Here is an 18,386-nt window from a genome sequence, read left to right as displayed (position 1 = left end):
GGCCATCCCTGGGCTGTGCAGAGCCTGGAGAGGGAGTTGGCAGCACTTGCTGTCAAGGCCCCTATCCAAATCTCATGTCTTCCTCAGCAATGTAGGGGCGAGTGGCTGGATAACGAGTCAGGGGCTGCCCCCCTCTGACACCCATTGCTGTGTGCAACAGTCAGCTGAAGAGCATGAGCAAGTTGCCTTAGGATCACAGCAGGCCCTGCGGCTCCCCACCTCTAATTCTCAAGCTGCTGAAAATCTGCAAACACATCTATCCCTACAAAGATGAAGACAAACAACACATGGCACTCTGGGAGAAGGGGACATGATTGGAAATGGCACTCATTGATAGTTTGATAGAGGACTGTCTTTTTCCTGAGTTGGCAGGAAGGACATCAAATCTCATCCTCATTACTGTCCTGCATCTGGGGCACTGGTGAGAGTGTGTTGCCCTGGGAATGGCGCTCCTCCTGTACACACCTTGCTCTAAGCACCCAAGGCCCTGGGAGTCGGCACGAGGCTGCTTCCTACGCCCCCAGGTGGACCCACTGTTTGTATGCCTGGTGTCTTGCACTGCATATCACGAGAACCTTGGATTCTTACAACACGGGTTTCTAGCTGGAATGCTATTTGGTAGAGCCTATTTTTCGAGTAGTACTGCTACTACAGGGTAGCATGATCACCTAGAGTGGAGACACTGGAAAGGCTCTGAAGACGGGGACATTTTCCAAAGTCTGTGACTAGAAGTCTGTATAAATATGGTTCTTCCCATTATTCTAATTATCTGCCCTGTTTCCCCCCAGGTCCCAGATAAGGATCACAGAGTCACAGAGTGGCTTAGACAATGCAAGTTACAGCTGACAGGGCCTGGTGATCCCTACACATTTAATTGTGTGCTTTTATTATCCCCCTCAATATTACAGATCAAGAAAGGAGCCCCAGAGAGGGGCCCTGGTCACTTGGTCAACATCACACAGCAACTTAAAGGCCTCCACTCTTCTGCATTACCTCCAGTTTTTTATCCAGACACAAAGAGGATTCCTCATGACTTTCCATAGCAGTCTTAACTATACCAGGTACCATTTATATAATTTACAGAAGTTTTGTAAATTTCTAGATCAGTCCTCTTTTCATGCTACACAGGTAGGTACTGTATAATTGGAAAAGATTTTCAACCTGTCAAATACCAGTAAAGCTAACAAATCCCACAAAGTTCTGCCTTACACTGGTGTGAAGAACAGACCCTCCAGGAGCGGGTCGGATCCCCTGCTTCCTTTGTCTGGAGAGCCACTGCTCTGGGATCTGCCCAGTGCACTCCTTTCCAGGTGAGTGAGAAGCCTTTCTTTACTCTGATCTCCTGTTGTACCTGCTGCCTTCCTGGCAGACTCGGCAGCTCTGAATATTTTGTTTGGAAGTTTCCCCCTGCTTGGTCAGTAGTGCCAGACTCTCGAGTTGACTAACAAATTTGTGGTAATAGAGTTGAAGAGGCCCTTAGTCAGGAAAGCTCACACGAAGGTCAGTTAGAACTCTGACCTGGCCGAAGGGGAGGCTGGTAGGGGATGCCTGACTACAGAAAGCCTCAGTGCAGAATCCTTGGCAGATCTACAGCAAGGCAGAAAACCAAATCCAGAGGGAGGTGTGGCTTTTTGATATTCTGAAACACCTGCCCCCAGTTTTATAATTTTACAGTTTCAACGTTCTGAAATCCTTTGACAGTGGACCAAGTTAAAAAATTATTTCAGGTAAAGAGTTGTGGGATGTGCATTCAGACCAACCATTTCTGCCAGCCCTAAGTAGCTAAGGGTGACTAGGTGTCCACACTGAGGAGAGCCCACGGGGGTGTTTCCATCACTGGTAGATGAAGGCTATTTGAAAATAACTAAGAAACATAGTCTTTGGTCACAGTACAATCTGGGGGGCCAGGTGAAATGGTCTGAGGATGGGTCCCTAAATTGTAATACTGTTTTGCAACTAGATTTGTAAGAGGAGAGGAACTGGTATGAAGTTCCCTATGTTCAGAATCAGGGATTCCAAAAGAAAATTAAAGTAACCAGTCTTCTTTGACTAAGAGCAGTCCTCTGGAGGATGCTCTACCCAGGTAAAGCTCTGCCAGAGCCTTTCCCTGATCCGGGAAAGGGATGTGCAGGTGGATCAGCCTCTTCTCTACACTCCTGAGCCTCAGCCCCTTTCTTTGGAGGCTTCTTCCAGGGCCTCTGCACCTAGCTCATCCCCAAACCTCCAAACCCTCCTCTTCCTGACAGCACCATGAGACACGGGGCCACTGATTGGTTCCCGATGGAGACAGAAATCTAACTTAGTACGTGTGCCTTTCAGCACTAGACTTTACAACTGGAAAGCACATGGTCAAGTCTGAGGCTGACCCAGGAAGGTTTGTCACTCTTAAAAGGGAAACTTTTAATATCCACCCACATTGTTACAGGTTGTAAAAGCTGACTGGAGAAGAAAAATTGTGCTAGCAGAGGCAAGAAAGCAAGCCATCAAGTAGCAAGCTAGGGAGTCTGACAACCAGGTTCAGCTACTTGCTGGACAACCAGTCCCAGGAGCCCTTCCTGAATGGGCAAGTCAGAGTTGAGCATTAGATGCTCCTCAAAGGGATGCCAGAAACTGGCCAACTCCCAGTTAACTGGAGCAAACTGAGGGAAATTCAGCAGAGGCCAGATGAAAACCCTTTGGCTTTCATGCAGAGGGTTGAAAGAATGTCTTCAGAGAAACATCCCATGGATTCCTGAGGGGAGACAGTAGCCAGAACGTGCCAGGAACCTACTTCATATCTCAGAGTATCCCTGATGTCTGGAGAAAACTCCAAAAATTGACTATGAGTCCAGAAACTAACACTCCTGAACTTGTGAATATTGCCTTTAAGGTTTTCACCAACAGATGAGGCTGAAGAAGAGGAAGAAACAGGCTGCCCTATTGACAGTTGCCCTCCAGGTAACCCTGAAGGAAGAAAGAAGCCACCATGGGACACGTTGGCCACAGCAAAGCTGGGACTTAAGTAGTGTGAGTTTTGCCAATAGGGATATTGGGAGAGGGTTGAGGACAAACCCAACTGCTATTACTTCCCCTCCCAGAAGATGAAGACTGATGAAGTCAGAGAGCTCCTTATTTGGCTCCCTTCACTGGATACGATAGCCACAAAAAGTGCCCATAGAAGGGGCATCGGATGTGGAAGTGGGGTAAGCAAAGGGTTTCTTGAGCCTCTGACCTGGGAGGCGGGTTGAAAGGCTTTAAAGCACTCATTCCTGCGTGCTAGGGCCCCATTCCCCTTTGAGGAAGAGGATTCTTAACCAAAGTGAGGGCAGTGCTTCATCATCAGCAGTACAGGATGGAAATACAGGTCCCTAAGGGTTGTGGCATTGAGCTCACAGCGCTGCTTTGTAAACACCAACAGTACCCAAACTGTCCCTGAAAATGTCCTGACTTGTCAAACCTCGGTCTGGGTACAAGGATGAGTGGGATAAACTATCCGTGCCAAACCTGTAAAGGTCATCTTAAACCAACAGCTGGCCTTGAGTAAAACTACCTCTTCTGGAACCTAAGGCCATGGCGGGAATCAAGCCTGTACTTCGACTTCCCAGGAAGAATTTTCTTCTTTTTTTAAAAAAAGTTTTAGTTGTCAATGGACCTTTATTTTATTTATATATATGTGGTGCTGAGGATTGAACCCAGTGCCTCACAAGGCAGGCAAGTGCTCTACCACTGAGCCACAACCCCAGTCCCTCTTCTTTAAAGATTGTTGTCATTCTTAGTACTGGAGGGGCAAGGTCAAGGGGCTGAATTTGGTGATGGTCTTCTTGTTAAGCAGGATTTAATATAAGCCTGCAGGTTGCCCTCTCTTTTTCCCATCCTGCGGATTAAAAAAACCAAGGACAGGACTGACAAGTAATTGGTGAAGCTGTGCGAGACATGTACCCTGTAGTTCCCAATCCCTCTATCTTATTAGCTAATGTTCTCAGGTCTGTAAGTATGACACAGTTCTAGATTTAAAGGACATTTTCATTTGTATCCTGCTGGTCTCTGGGTCCCAGGAGTTGTCTGCCTGCACATGAGGGGACCCTCAGACATCAAAATAGTACTGCCCAACAGTGATTCCAAAGTTCCCCACCATTTTGGGGAAAATCTTGAACAGGGACTCAAGGGAACTAAGTGTGGAGACTAATTGTAAGCCCATCTAAGAAGGCTTCAGATAAAGACAGTAAAGGCTTGAAATTTCTTAGCTAGAAAGGACTACAGATTACCTCAAGGACAACATAGGCTTCTCCAAGGAAGGAAACTGGCCATCTGCCAGTTAGTTCCTCCAAAACCACAGAAACTGCTATGGAAATTCTCAGGCATGGCAGGCTTCTGCCCTATTTGGATTCTCAACTTTGAGTTAATTACAGAGCTCCTGTATGACAAACTACAGGGACAAGAGACTGAGTTCTCTGAATGAGAGACAGTGTAATCAAGGAAATGCTGATGACTGTCTGTTTTGCCAGATGCAAACGAGCCATTTGATACGTGCTTGAGATTCCCACTTGGATGTATTAACTCAGATGCTGGATCCCCTAAGAAATCGGTGATCAAAACTACTGGATACTGTGTCTCAGGAACATCCACCATGCTTAAGGGCAGTCGTTGGCATCTGTTAGGGAATCAAAGGCCGTCACTGGCTGACAGTGGTCACTTGCTCTGTTGGTAGACTCCCCACCATGACTCTAAAACCTTGCCAGGCATTTAACCCCAGCCACTCTGCTGCCTGTATTATAAGAACCGTTAGCGCGTGACTGCTGGGAAATGATAGACCAGGTGCACTTGAGCAGCTTTGAGGTTAATGGTTAGTGTCAGTCTAGACATGCCGTGCTCTCTCCACGAGACCACTGAGGCACAAGGCTAAAGTAACAGCCCTCACTCAGGCACTGAGATTAGGTACACAGTCCAGCTCTGCCTTCTCAGTGATCCATGGCTAATGGGGCGATCTCACAAGGCGGAGGCCTCCTCAATGCCAACGCTTCACTGTGGATGGGGGAGACTCAGACTGCTTCAGGCAGTAAACAACCCTAAGAAGGTAGCTGTGATATATGGCAGAGGACATTTGAGGAGAGGCCTAGCAATAAGAAAAGGAAACCACACAGCTGCTGCTGTGGCTGAATGTGCAGCTTGTCTAGAGACCTTGCAGCTGCCTTCGAGTCCTCCCTCCTACACAGAGGAGACAGGCTTCCAAATGTCTCCTGTCTTAGGGGGTGGATGACAGACAAATAAGGTCGCTAAAAAAGGTGGTCTAGGTGATTATACAACTGGCTTCCTGAAGTAATAAGGACCCCAGACTTAAAGGAGATCATGAGTAAAATGAGAACACTGTGTATATTACCAAAAAACTACATTCAAACAAGGCCTCCTGTACCCCATTGGCTAAGATGCTGCCCAGAGAGGACTGGCAATGCCAGCTGCCCCAGAAGGCATGAGGTATACTTTAGTTTTTATGCATACTTTTACCAGGTAGATAGAAGCCCTGCCCCTGCTGAATGGAAAAAACAGGAGAAGTTATAAAATGACTCTAAGGGAAATCTATCCAAATGTGACAATGGGCTTACTTTGCTTCAAAGTAGTGCTGGTGTTTCCAAGATGCTTGGAATACAATGGACACTTTGGTCATATGGCAACATGGAAAGGGCCAACTGCAAGCTCAAGATTATCTAGGTCAAAAAAAGCTCAAGAAAACCTGTAAAGTTCCTAGCTGTTGCTCTGACCTACACTGAAGCTACTCCCAAAGGGAAGCTCAAGTTCAGCCTCTTTCAGATGTGGAATGGAAGTCCTTTCCCGGAGGCACTGGTTCTGAAATATACCAATATGGAACCTGACTTGGCAATAAGATACAACTTACCTAAGGTAGATGACGGTTACCCTTCAAAGATGAATAATCCCAAGTCTTCCTCTCTTATAAACAATTACATCCCTATGAGTTAGGGGGCTGGGCATAAGTCAGGATCCCCTAAAGACCCACTGAACCCAACTTCTACTGGGTGTTAATCTTACTGACTATTCACTCTTAAATTGTAAGGTCTAACTCCTGGATTCATCACACCAGAGGAAAGAGGGTCCTGGAGCTGGAAGAGCTGGATAAGTCTGGAAATGCCCTTCGTACAGACTGGGACCCACCTGGAAATGAAGACCAAACAAATATAGCTAAGCAATAATTGGCCTTTGTACCTTACTTTTTTGTTGGAGAGTTTGTCTTCTATAATAGTTAGGCAGATACTATCCTGAAGATAAGCAGCTTAGACTATACATGATTTCACTCATGTTATTGACACAATCGTCTATTCTTGGCTACATTTTGTCATACCCCAGGAAACTGATATTTGTTTTTCTGACCTAGTGTTCACGTGGAAAGAACTATGCTCTCCCAAACACTGAATAAGGCAGGAATTTAATGGACTCTTGGATATGTCATCCGAAATCCTCTTGATAACCTTGATTCTTTGATTTTTACCTGTGGCCAACTTTTATATGGTTCTTTACTATGTAATATACCACTAAAGTAATATACCAAGTAAGGATAATCACCAAAACTCCACATACCCTCTCCTTGGTTTTAACTTCTCCATAGAGAAGCTTGAGTTTTGCCATATACCCTGACGTTATAAATTGTCCTGAGTACATCAATACTGCTATAGTCAATGAAGTATTTAAAATATTTCCCAATAACAGCTCAGTTAGATTCTCTACAAGGGAAAACCAACATAATTATGAGGCTCAGCTTCCTGGCACTAACTGGATTGAGTCTGCCAAGGAGGTTACAGCAACCTTTCCCTTTGTATGGCCTACCTGAGACTCAATATTTGGAGTACTCAGAGTCACTCAGAGTCTACACATCTCCTATGATAAATCTCTAGAGGTTTGTTGAGTAACTCCAGACTCTTACCTTGGCTCTTAACAAATAGAACACTGACCAAAAGCTCAAAGGCCACTGCCACCAGTTACAAAACCCTGGGTTAAGCCAATTCTGAAGACCTTGCCCCTGGGACTCAGAGCTCAGATTAAATAATTGATTGGGAATCCCATGTGCTGACAGGATTTCTGCTTGTTTGTGGGGGCTCTGATGGAGCCCCATGAGCATATACATGGCTGGAGGGCTGGAGAACAGGGGCAAGTTCTCTGCTAGGATGTCTGGTCATGCTTCTTTCCATTCACCAATTCTAGTACTCAGCAGTAGAACAGTTCTCTAGGAGGTGACACCTAGTTGAAAGGAGTCAGTCCTCAGACATGTCGCCTTCCTTTCTCTTATTCCTGGCAGGTGAGCAGTTTTTCTACACCAAGGATTGAAACTATGAGCCAAAACAAATCTTTCCTCCTCTCAGGTACTGAAAGCTAACACAACCAGGAAGATGGATTCTGTATACATTCAGTAGATTATTCTTGCCTTGGTGGAGGCAGGAGCCCACAAACTTATGATTAACACCCAGGGAAGTACAGCTAATGATGACGTCTGGGCCATCTCCACATAGCAAAGAGGAACAGAATCCTTAGCTAAGGTAGTGCTTGGTAACCAGATTGCTTTAAACCATATCTGAGCAAGGAGGGGTTTGTACTAGCATGAATACATGCTGTTGTGCATATAGTAACACTTCTGATGTTGAGACTTACCTTGAGAACATTTGGCAGCAGGCATCCTGGCTTCAACAAATATCTCCAGAAACACGAGAAATAAATGACTGGTTCTCAGAACTGCTTTCCTGAATCCCGCAGGGTATCAAGTCTATATTTTCTGGGCTTATCAAATTAGGAATGTCTGTTTCACCCATCTTATGATTTATGTTAGATATGCTTCAAAATGTTGCAGTAAGACAACCACAAGGACACCTGAGCTATGGTTTTACCTCTTCAGGTACTTCCTTGCTTTTGGCAGCAAGAGAGTTTCACTCATCTAACTCAGGAGGATATGGTGTCCCCCACTCAGTAGGAAGGAGTTCCACAGAATGATCTCCATCTTTAAACCTTTCATGAACAAGGAATAAAAGGCATGGGGGCAGGGGGTTCTGTTAAGGTCCAGCGCCTGTGCTCGCAGGGGAGTCCAATGACGACACGACTGCTAACACCCCTTCAGAGAGTGTGTGCAGTGTCTCAGTAAGGCTTTCTAGAGAAGGCCACAAGGAACTGGTTTAAACCAGCCAACACAGTCTATCCCCTCGGATAAGTAACCAGAGTAAACTTCGTTCCTTATAGTTCCTTATAGTTCCTTATAATGCTAAATTCTTAGCCCTGGAGGGGTGCCTGCCAGCTATTTAGACAGGGACGGTATGAAGAAGTATGATCCCTAATTGCACAGGCATGTGCCCACTCTACAAGTCTCTCTGGTATGAATACACATAAGTCTCCCCAATAAAATTCCCTTGCTTTCTTTGTCAGGAGAGCCCGTGCATAAATAGGAGATAAGGAGTCTCCTTATCTCCTATTTATGCTTTTGGGCTCCATTCACCAAGGGGCAAGGTTGTGTTCATTACAGATCCTTATAAATACCAGAACTGGGAATGACCATGCCTGGTTTAATATAATAAGGATATTTAAAATTTAAATTTAGTAAATTCATTAGCATTTCTAAATGGTGTTTTTGGTTTGCAGTACTTTATACTTCACCTAAAAATTATGTTAAATAAGCTTGGCATGGTGGTACACACCTATAATCACAGCTACTTTATTGAGAACTGTCTCAAAAAAATCCCCAAACTTCCCATTAAAAATGGTGGGTCTATGTGCAATGATTACTTGAAAAGTAAAACAGCTGTGCAGGGAAGGAGAAATTGGAAGAACTAATCAAATTTAAACCTGCAGTGTTGCATCTAAGTAGCTAAGACAAACAGCTTTTATAAGGAGGGTATGCAGAATTCTGTCTTAAGGAATCTCCTTAAAACAAAAATCCCCACTGAAATATTTTCAAAAACACAAATTATAAGATCTGGATGTTAGTTTTAGATAAGTCTTCTGCTTACATTCAAGATAAGCTTTATAAGCTGTTATTTCAGATATAGGTAGGAAATAAAGCACAGCAGGGCAGCGAGTTAAACTGACTGATGTGGGCAGGGATCTGAAAACAATGCCTGGTGAGCTGGGGGCCTTCTCATTGCCAGGAGGAGGTAGGAGGCAGCGGGATGAAGCAGGCAAGGAAGTGCTAAGATCCCTGCTAGCTGGAAAATTCTTTGACTCTGTGTTTGAACAAATCTACACAATACTGGAGAGCAGCAAACTACGATCAAGTCTGGTCTCATCCACGGAATGCATTTTTAAAGGGTTGTTAAATAGATTATGTAGCCTGAAAATCCTAAAAGTTTGCTGACACCTAACTTAATGAAGTTCTTCCTCATGAAGACATAGTAGTTTTGGCAGAAAAAGTTCTAGCCAAGTGAAAGCAGGGATAATACTTCCTATGCTAAGAGAATGGGGGCAACTAAGATAGCTGGCTTCTAATCTCACAGAATGAGAGTGGCAAGAGGCTTAGGTTCTTGCTGCGCAACTCTAGTTTGTCATTACCACTGTTAGTGGCACCGCCTCCAGCACAGAAGTGTACAACCTGCACAACAGTACACAGCATCCCTGGCTCAGACTACTTGTGTTATTTCAGTTGAACTTCACACATGGTGATCTGAAATATTCTGGTAGGTTTTTCTTATTCATAACTGTGAAGGACTTATGTAGATGGGCTCCCATTGAGGAAATGTAACAGCATTGTACCTGCTTGGTGGATCCAAGAACTTGGTTGCCCTGGCCCTGGCCGCTGGAGCAGTAGTGGTCATCTGCAATGGTAATCTGCTCATTCTCTTCAGCTTCCAGTTGGCTCTGGTTGAAACGCAGGGAACCTTTTAGAATGTCTTTGATCTATTTTCAAAGAACAAAATAAAGATGAATGAGTTTGTATTTAGAATGCTGGCTACATCTCCTATGTTTAGACTTTGTCATTGACCTTTTTATAAAGAAGTTCTCCCTTATCTGTGACTTCAGTTACCTGTGGTCAGCTGACTCCAAAAATATTAAAGGGAAAATTCTAGAAAAATAAACAGTGTTAACTGTTCTGAGCAGTGTGATGAAGTCTCTTGCTGTCCCTTCACACAACCTAGGATGTAAGTCATCTGTGCAGCACATCCATGTGACTGTGCTATCACATCAGCTGTCGTGGTATCACAGCACTTGTATTCAAGTCATCCTTACACAGGGGTCAAACTTGACTCCAGCATGCCTATTCATTCATCTCCTCATGCACATGCTGTATCTTCTCACACAGAAGGGCAAATAAAATATATTTTGAGACCACTTTCAAATAATTGGGATTATAGCATAACTTATCCTATTTTATTTATTGTTATATCTTTTACAAGGCCTAATTTTTAAATTAAATCTCTTCTAGGTATGCAGCTATAGGAAAAAAATATATGTAAGTTTCAGCACTATCTGTGGTTTCAGGCATCCCCTGGTGATCACAGTATTGTCCCTGGAGGATAAGGATGATTACTGTAGCATATATATTATTTTACTAAAAGAAATAGAGGGGAAAAATCCAACTTCATCAACCTTTAAACTTAGCAATGACCTAGGAAAATTTCAGGGTGTTAATAGCCAGATTCTCACAGGGTTGAACATGTGTATCATGTATGTCACATCCTTGACAGTTATCTCAAAGCAGGAAGCACCATTTGCCTGCACACCTAGCTCCAGTGGACCATCTTACTACCAAAGTGGCTCCCCAGCTGGGGCTGTTACAGCAGACACTGGGAGCAGGTTCTCCTTCTTACTGACACTTATGTCCCTCTTGACCTGTAAGGGCTGGGTGAATTTGGCTGTTGAGGGTCTGAGACCACAGTAGGTAGTGATTATGACCTGTGCTCCACAGTCAGTCCCGTGTTTGTGGGTGAATGACGTAAACGTGGTGCTGGACCAGCTCTAGTGAGGAGAAAACAGGGAGGGGAAGTATGGGAGATGGAAAACCCATCTGGGCTGCCAGCTTGTCAGACATAATCACTAGAAGGAGCAAGGGGTGGGTATCAGGGGCAGGGGGACACTGGCTCAAATAGCATGTCATTCCATGCTCTAAGGTGCCCTCCCCAGAGCAAGCGCCAAATGGGTGGCCTGTGTGATACAGTATCAGAGCAGTGCACATACCTGTTTTAATCCTGCCAGGGAAACCAGAATTTGATCTTCTTTTTCCAAATTTTCTTGTAATATCACATCTTGAATATTTACTGAAAATAGAAGATGACATTTTATGACTAATGCTTTGAGTATGACTTACATATTGCTACCCGTAACTTTAGACAAGCCTGGGAGTTTTCATGCCAAATTTTAGAGCAACTGTTCCCACCAAGGATGCTCTGCATGCTGTTAGGTGGGGAGCAGAGAGGACAGCACTGGGCCTGTGTGCACAGCCTGGCATGGACCTTCCTGCCAATTTTCCATTACTGTGCTCTGATACTGACAGCTGTATCTTTACTTCCAAAAAGTCCAGGGCATTTCTTGATGTACAACATGGCCAGCAGCCTGAAGCATTCATCCAGGCTCCAGGAGGAAGCTTTTTAGCTCGTTTCCTATGCTGCCAGAGTTCATGGTGTTACTGCTCTCTCTAAAGATCAGTTATTCCCACGTGACTGAAATTAATAAATTGCCTCTAAGGATTTATTAATCATGTTGGCACTTCAATGTAATAGTAAAAGTAGGAAGACAAACTCATGGCACTAGGGGTGTGCTTGGGCGGCGATGCTTACAGCCGGCAGGCCTCCACCCAGCATCTTCACAGGAGCTCATTCTTTATCCCCTAGGAGGCTCAGGGCCACGTGGAGACACTCCCCTAGACCTGACCTGAAGGACCTACCCAGCCAGCTTCTGATCCTCAGACTCAGCACCATGCCCGATTACCCACAGATACATGGCCTGTGCGGTGGTCCTGGCCCTGAACATGTCTACAGGATGCACACAGCCCTTCCAGGAGCCTATGAGCTGGGATTCTCAGGGGAGCTCAGTCGGATGAGTGAAAGGCCCCTCTCCTAGGAATGCATAGGAGAATGTGGTGGGGGCTGGAAGGCACGATTAAAACAGTTTAATAAAGAGAACCACAGGGACACCAATTTGAAAATCACTACACCAAGATTTACATTCATACTGCCTTTGTATTTTCTGTGGCCTTAAAAAACCACCCCAGTTATAATGCATCACATGAAATACTCTTATTCAACAACACTGTCCCACTCTCTACTTGAAACTCCTAGAGTCCATGCCCATCCCTACAGCCACCAGAGATATCACCCTCACTGGCTCAGTGCCCAGAGGCAGAGCCAGCACACTTGTACTGGAGATTCTGCCTCCAAATCTATGCAGACCAGCCCCCTCTCATGGTTCAACCCCCTGTTCCAGCACTGTCTCCAAAGAGCAGCCCTCCTGTCCTTCAAACCAAAGCCACACCCAAGTCCCGGTCTAGCTCTGCCACCCCAACTATTTTAGTCCTTTCTGGCATCATCGCATGTATATACTGCCTTATTTGTTGTCCATCTTCCCCAACAGGACAGAACTTCCAAGACATGCTTGCTCAGGGCTGTTTCCAGCCCTTGAAATGATGCCTGAGGCATTACAGGTATACAAGAATAATTCACTGAATGAACGAGTGAATGAACACTCTTGGAACATGCATTTCAAAATGCTGTTACTCTGAAATTATGTTCTTTGCAGGTAAATGGATGTAACTGAAGAAGATCATGCTAAGTGAAGTAAGCTAGACTCAAAGTCAAGGGTTGAATGTTTTCTCTCACATTTGGAAGTTAGAAGAAAAAAAAGAAACACTGGTGGGGGTAATCTCATGAAAACAGAAGCGAGATCAGTAGAGAAGAGATAGGGGATCAAGGAAGAGGGGAGAAAAGAGGGAAAGGGGATCAACTGGGGCATAAAGTAGACTAAATTATGCTATATGCATGGATGAATATACCACAGTGAATTCCATTTTTATAATTAGCCAAGGGAAAAAAAAAACATAAATAGAAGAAAGACCAGAAGAATAGAAGAAGGGGAGCAGGGAAAGGGAGAAGTGGAGGGAAAGGGGAAGTACCAGGGAATGAACTGGAACAAATTATGTGTGTATATGAACATGTCACAATTAATCCCGCTATTATGAATAATTGTAATGCACTAATAGAAACATTTAAAAAAACTGTTCATTTAAATATTTCCAAAAAGTATTTCCAGTAAGGGGCAAAGCAAGCTGATTCCATCAACATGTTTCCAGCCTGAAAATTTACTAGAATCTTCAGTACAAATAAATTACATACTCCAGAAAACAGCAGCTTTTATTTATTGGGGAAACTTGACTGTAGTTCTTGGCTAATAGAAAGTCCTGCTCCTCAAGAAAGCAAGTTGAATGGGAATGAAATAATAGATAAAATTAGAGAGCAAATGTTTTTGGTTTTCTTAAAAGCCTGTAATGAATTGTTCTTTCTCAATAAAAAACAAAACAATTCACTCAACAAGATATTAGCAGCAACCAACTGCAAAAAATTGACAAGAACCAGTTCTGTAGGCATTTTAGAAGATTGAAAAGACTACTTTTGCTTTTATAGACCCCCAAAATATGCAGGAACAGAGCTCCCCTGGGAGGCCAGCAAAGACCTAATGGGCATTCAGAGGCTATTCCTCAAATACCAAAGAAACAAGTGAATCCATCCCAGAACCCTGGCACTATCATGGCAGAGAGAAGACAGAAAAATTAACAGTGGGCACTGGCTCAGATGAAATGACTAACTTGTAAAAGACTGAATTGTCTTAAATTGGCAAATTTAAGCCCTTGGACTGCCACTGGTGAGAATGGAACTTTACAGCAAAATTTTTGTACACCTGAGTTTACATAGATTTACAATCTCAACACAGAAGTATCTACTCAAGACCTTCTAAAATCATACTGGTTAAACTGCCTGACCATACTGGTCATATTGCCTGGGACTACGAATCAGGAAGTCCTAGCCAGCCTCTCTTGAATGCTCTGTTTTGCTGTGAGCCTCCCATGAATCATTTACTCAAGATTGGAGATGGTGACACTTGCAGGGGTACGTTGGGAAGATGGAATGATAGAAATCTCTCGTCTTTCATGACAGGTCTGAGTGCTCCTTGTTCTAAAGCTCACTTGGCAAGAGCATGAGCAGCCAGGGAGCCCAGACCCTCCCTACTGCAATGACTCTTGAGTCTGGAGACCTGAAGAGGTGGTAGAGTTGCCAGAGGGCTGGCCCAGTTCCACCCTCCATTTGTTCTGCACCAGTACAAATGATTTTATGATTTTACAAAGGCAGCACTGGGCACCTGCCCTTCATCTGAGTTGGTCACGTGATACAACTCTGGCCAATGAAGTGTAGAGAAGTCTTGGGGGAGGGTGGAGGGGAGCTTTCCCAGAAGCTCCAGGGAACTGACTCAGCTCATGCCTTTCGGGCTTTACTTTGCCCCACTCACTTTGCCTGCCAGAAATGCTGGTAGGAGCTCCTTAAGTTGCCTTGCAAGCCTTTGGTTGAAGATCACAGTTTAAGGAGGGTCCTAGGGCGACTCATGGTGCTGCCACACCTGAATGGACTGCTAATCTCTGGCCTTCTTTTACTTGAGGGGTAAACAAACAAACAACAACACAAGAAGAAACCTGGTTTATTTACTTTTTTAGGCTTATATTATTAGCTGCTGCATTAGTTTCTTAAGGCTTCTGTAATAAAGTACTTCACACTGGGAGGCTTAAAACAACAGAAACATATTTGTTCTCAAGTTCTAGAGGCTAGAAGTCCAATGGCAAGGTGATGGCAGAAGGTTCTAGGGAAGAATTATTCTGACTCTGTCCTGATGTGCAATATAGCTGGCCAGGATCCAGTGCAGAATGGGTGCACCAGAGAGGGAGAAGGGTACAGGGCCTTAGTTTTATCAGCAGTGAACCCTCACCCCACAATTCTTTTATGTATATATGTGTGTGTGTGTGTGTGTGTGTGTGTGTGTGTGTAATTTTTTTTAAGTTGTAGGTGGACACAATAACATATTATTTTTATGTGGTGCTGAAGATCAAACCCAGGGCCTCACACTCACATGTGCTAGGGGAGCACACTACCACTGAGCTTCAACTCCAGCCCACCTCACAATTCTTTTGACTTATTTTTTCGATGAATTTAAGGATCACCCTTTAGGATCTTATGTATAGTGGGTCTTCTTTCCTGAAAATCCAAATATACATGAGAACTTCATTTAGTTTCAAGAATGAACTTTTGTTTGAATCAACTAAGCTGTCTAGGGTTACTTTAAGAAATCCAGGTTACAGAAATCCAAATTAAAACAAAAGGGCCCCTTTATAGAGGCTGCTAATGTTTTGAATACAAGAATTTTTATTTTATGAAGAGTACTAATCATGTAAAACCTTTCCTTAGTCATTTCCACTATATATTAATTTAAGGTAGCATTTACAAACATTCTACTAACATATAACTTCCTAGTAACAAGCATACTGTTTCAAGTAAGTTGAACCTGTATGAAAAAACAGAAGAGCACCATGATGGCTATGTCAGTCAGCTCTTTATCACTGTGACCAAAATACCTGACAAGAACAACATAGAGGAAGAAAAGTTTATTTTGGTTCATGGTTTCAGTCTATGGCTGGTAGTCTCCCTTTGGGTCTGAGGTGAGGCAGAACATTCTGGTAGAAGGGTGTGGCTGAGGAAAGCTGCTCAGCTAATGGCAGCCAGGAAGCAGAGAGAGGAGAGAGTAGGGAGAGGGTGAGAGAGAAGGGGCCAAGGACAAGATATAGTCCCTAAGGGCATGCTCCATTGTGACCTTCTTCCAATTGTGCTCCACCTGCCTAAAGTTTCCATCACCTCCAATAGTTCATTCAAATTATTAACCCACTTAATGGATTAATCCACTATTGAAATAACAGAATGAATCAAACAACATTGCCCTATGTAAATTTATGATTTTTAATAAAAAAAAAATTTTCAAAAAAAAAATCCACTATTGAGGTTAAGCCCTCATGATCCATTTATTTCCCCAAAGCCCCACCTCTGGACATTTCTGCATTGGGACGAAGACTTCAATGCGTGAGCTCTTGGGAGACATTTCAGATCTATGCTGTAACAATGTCTTTTCGTGCCTTAAAATATTAAAGAAGAAATGTGAAATGTTAAAATTTCCAATATAATGTACAATTTTCCTCATGGCAAAAGGCAAAATATGTTAGACTGTGTAGAAGAAAGATTACAGTCTTTGTTGTCAGTAGATATTAAAGTATTATATCTTAAAATTTGGGGACACTGAAATGAAAGGGAAAATGTCACATAACTAGCTACTTCTGTAGACATTACAGAAATCTCATCACATAACAATCTATTTTTAATGAAATGTCAATACCACAAAAATAGATCTCTAACTCTAAGGGTTATGGAAATCGCACACACACTACTTCTTTAATTTCTTAAAACCTTTACTTTTTCCAATGCTAGAATAAACATGTTTTCACCTAAATGTTTTAAGTGACTGTTGCAAAAGGTGACAAGCCTTCTCAGGGGTAGTGGAAAGGGGACAAAAGCAGAACTTAAATCCACCTATAATGGAGGTGAAACTGGGTGAGACACTGAGCTTCCCTCTTGTCTGAGGGGTAGTTACAAGCACCCTCCTCACAGGAAGGCTGTGAAGAATAAATGAGACTGCCCAGGCTGAATGCTGGCCCAGCACCTAGTCTGTTGCAGAAAGGACAGCCTGGCTGCTTTCATTTCTACATGGCCACATGCCTAGCTGACTATCCCAACAACCCTCCAGGTAAGAACCATCACATTACAGAAAAGGGAGTCAGACCCAGAAATGCCAATTCTGTGTTTTGAGGTCTCACAATAGGAAAATGGTGGGGGTAGGGTTAGATTTCAGATCTTTCAAACTTTGAGCCTTTGCACAATAGCATTGATGTTGGGACCAGAGACATGAAGAGCCAGAATTTTGGCACTGACTCAAATGTCCCAGATATAGTGCTATTTTCCCAAAGTGAACTTATGTAAGGGAGGTCAGCCAGCAACAGCAAGTCACCTACATGCAAAACAGACTGCATGATCATTTCTACTACAGATCTTTTTGGAACACTGACAATGCCATCTAACATATCGAACTTTGAAGACCCTGTACTGTGACCTGTATATCACTAACCCTTCAGTAAGAGGGGGATAATTATGGAGCTTAGATGAGATGATCAAACTGCCCTTCTTGTAGCATGCTGCCTCATAATTATTGACTGGTATGTTTTTTCCCTCCCTGGTACCTTAACTACCCAATAACTAGATTCTGCTCTCTGAGGTCTTCTTCAGATAGAAATTAGGTTACCCAGAACTTGGCAATCTCATATACAACACTGTCCCAGATTCTAAGGAGGAACTATGCAGATTGTTACAAAATAGGTGGGGGAACAATGGATGAAAAGGTGGCACACAGTCAAAGGAAGGCACAACTGCCACTGGTCACTGCTGGCTTTGGCTGCACATTGGGCAAAGGAATTTCTGTGTACTGAGTATATACCACAGTTGTCTAGACTGTGGGAGACGTTGGGACTGGGGGAAGACTGTAGGCATCCAATTCATCACACAGCTCCAATACTTGGTATGTATCCTGTGTATCCCTGTGAATGCCCTTCCCTTTTCTAGAAGGCCCTCCCATCCTCTGTATAATACTGTGTCCTGCCTTTTCTTCAAAGTCCACCTCAAAATTCACCATGTCCAAACATCAGTTTCCCACTATTAGACTTTTTTGAAAGCATCCAGTTGTTCATCTCTCAACTCTTAGAACCTGACAGACTCAGAGGCTGAAAGTTTCTAGAAACTGCACAGTTCTATGTGGCAAATTCTAGAGTCAATGTTTCCTGGTCCTGAATGTGGTACTCTGTTCACTCTATCCCTATTGTTGAGAGGCCTGCCTCTCCTTGGCAGTTTGCTAAGATCACTGGTGCTCTGGGGAGGACTGTGGTTTGCTCCATGTGAAGCTGTGTGTCACCATAGGTATTTCTGAAAAGGTACATTCTCTCCTGTCCTCTCTAAAGTTTTACTTCCTTCTTTCATACACATTGAACTCAAGTTTAGCTTGCACTCCCTCACGTCACCTTTCCCCAACCTAATTCTCATCAGATAGCACACCAGCAGCATGAGCAATGTGAGGTATGGGCTTTTCTGCTAGCATGGGGGCCCATTCTCATTTTCTAACCAACAATGTAGGTGAAATGTTTCCCAGATGAAGAATTAAGGGACATTAATGTGGTTAAACAGATCCTGGGCTGACAAGTGGTAGGGGCAGGAGAAAAGAAATAACATTCAGTGATGGTCTATTAAGAGCCAAATGTTGAGTCAGGCATTTCACATTATGAAATTTCTAAAAAAGTAAAA

General features: G+C 43.6%; 2 protein-coding genes across 11 annotated transcripts in view; one reads left to right on the top strand and one right to left on the bottom strand.

Annotated features, from left to right (window-relative positions):
- LOC306646792 (uncharacterized protein) overlaps positions 1 to 3,609 on the top strand; it is a 45,120-nt gene extending 41,511 nt beyond the window's left edge. Inside the window, exons 3-4 of the mRNA XM_079115510.1 lie at positions 909 to 1,061; positions 2,870 to 3,609. Of these exons, the coding sequence (XP_078971636.1) occupies positions 909 to 1,061; positions 2,870 to 3,005 (289 nt within the window). The 3' untranslated portion in view covers positions 3,006 to 3,609. The remainder of the gene's footprint in view (positions 1 to 908; positions 1,062 to 2,869) is intronic.
- TBC1D5 (TBC1 domain family member 5) overlaps positions 1 to 18,386 on the bottom strand; it is a 578,936-nt gene that overhangs the window by 4,644 nt on the left and 555,906 nt on the right. For all 10 annotated transcript variants that reach the window (XM_079115504.1, XM_079115505.1, XM_079115503.1 and 7 more), the window contains 2 exons: positions 11,137 to 11,216; positions 9,715 to 9,858 (listed from right to left, as the gene is read on the bottom strand). In XM_079115504.1, the coding sequence (XP_078971630.1) occupies positions 9,715 to 9,858; positions 11,137 to 11,216 (224 nt within the window). The remainder of the gene's footprint in view (positions 1 to 9,714; positions 9,859 to 11,136; positions 11,217 to 18,386) is intronic.

The sequence above is a fragment of the Sciurus vulgaris genome (assembly GCF_902686455.1).
Source record: "Sciurus vulgaris genome assembly, chromosome: 16".
NCBI classification, from domain to species: domain Eukaryota; kingdom Metazoa; phylum Chordata; class Mammalia; order Rodentia; family Sciuridae; genus Sciurus; species Sciurus vulgaris.
The sequence above is the reverse complement of the archived record's forward strand: the minus strand, read 5'-3'. Positions and strand labels throughout refer to the sequence as shown.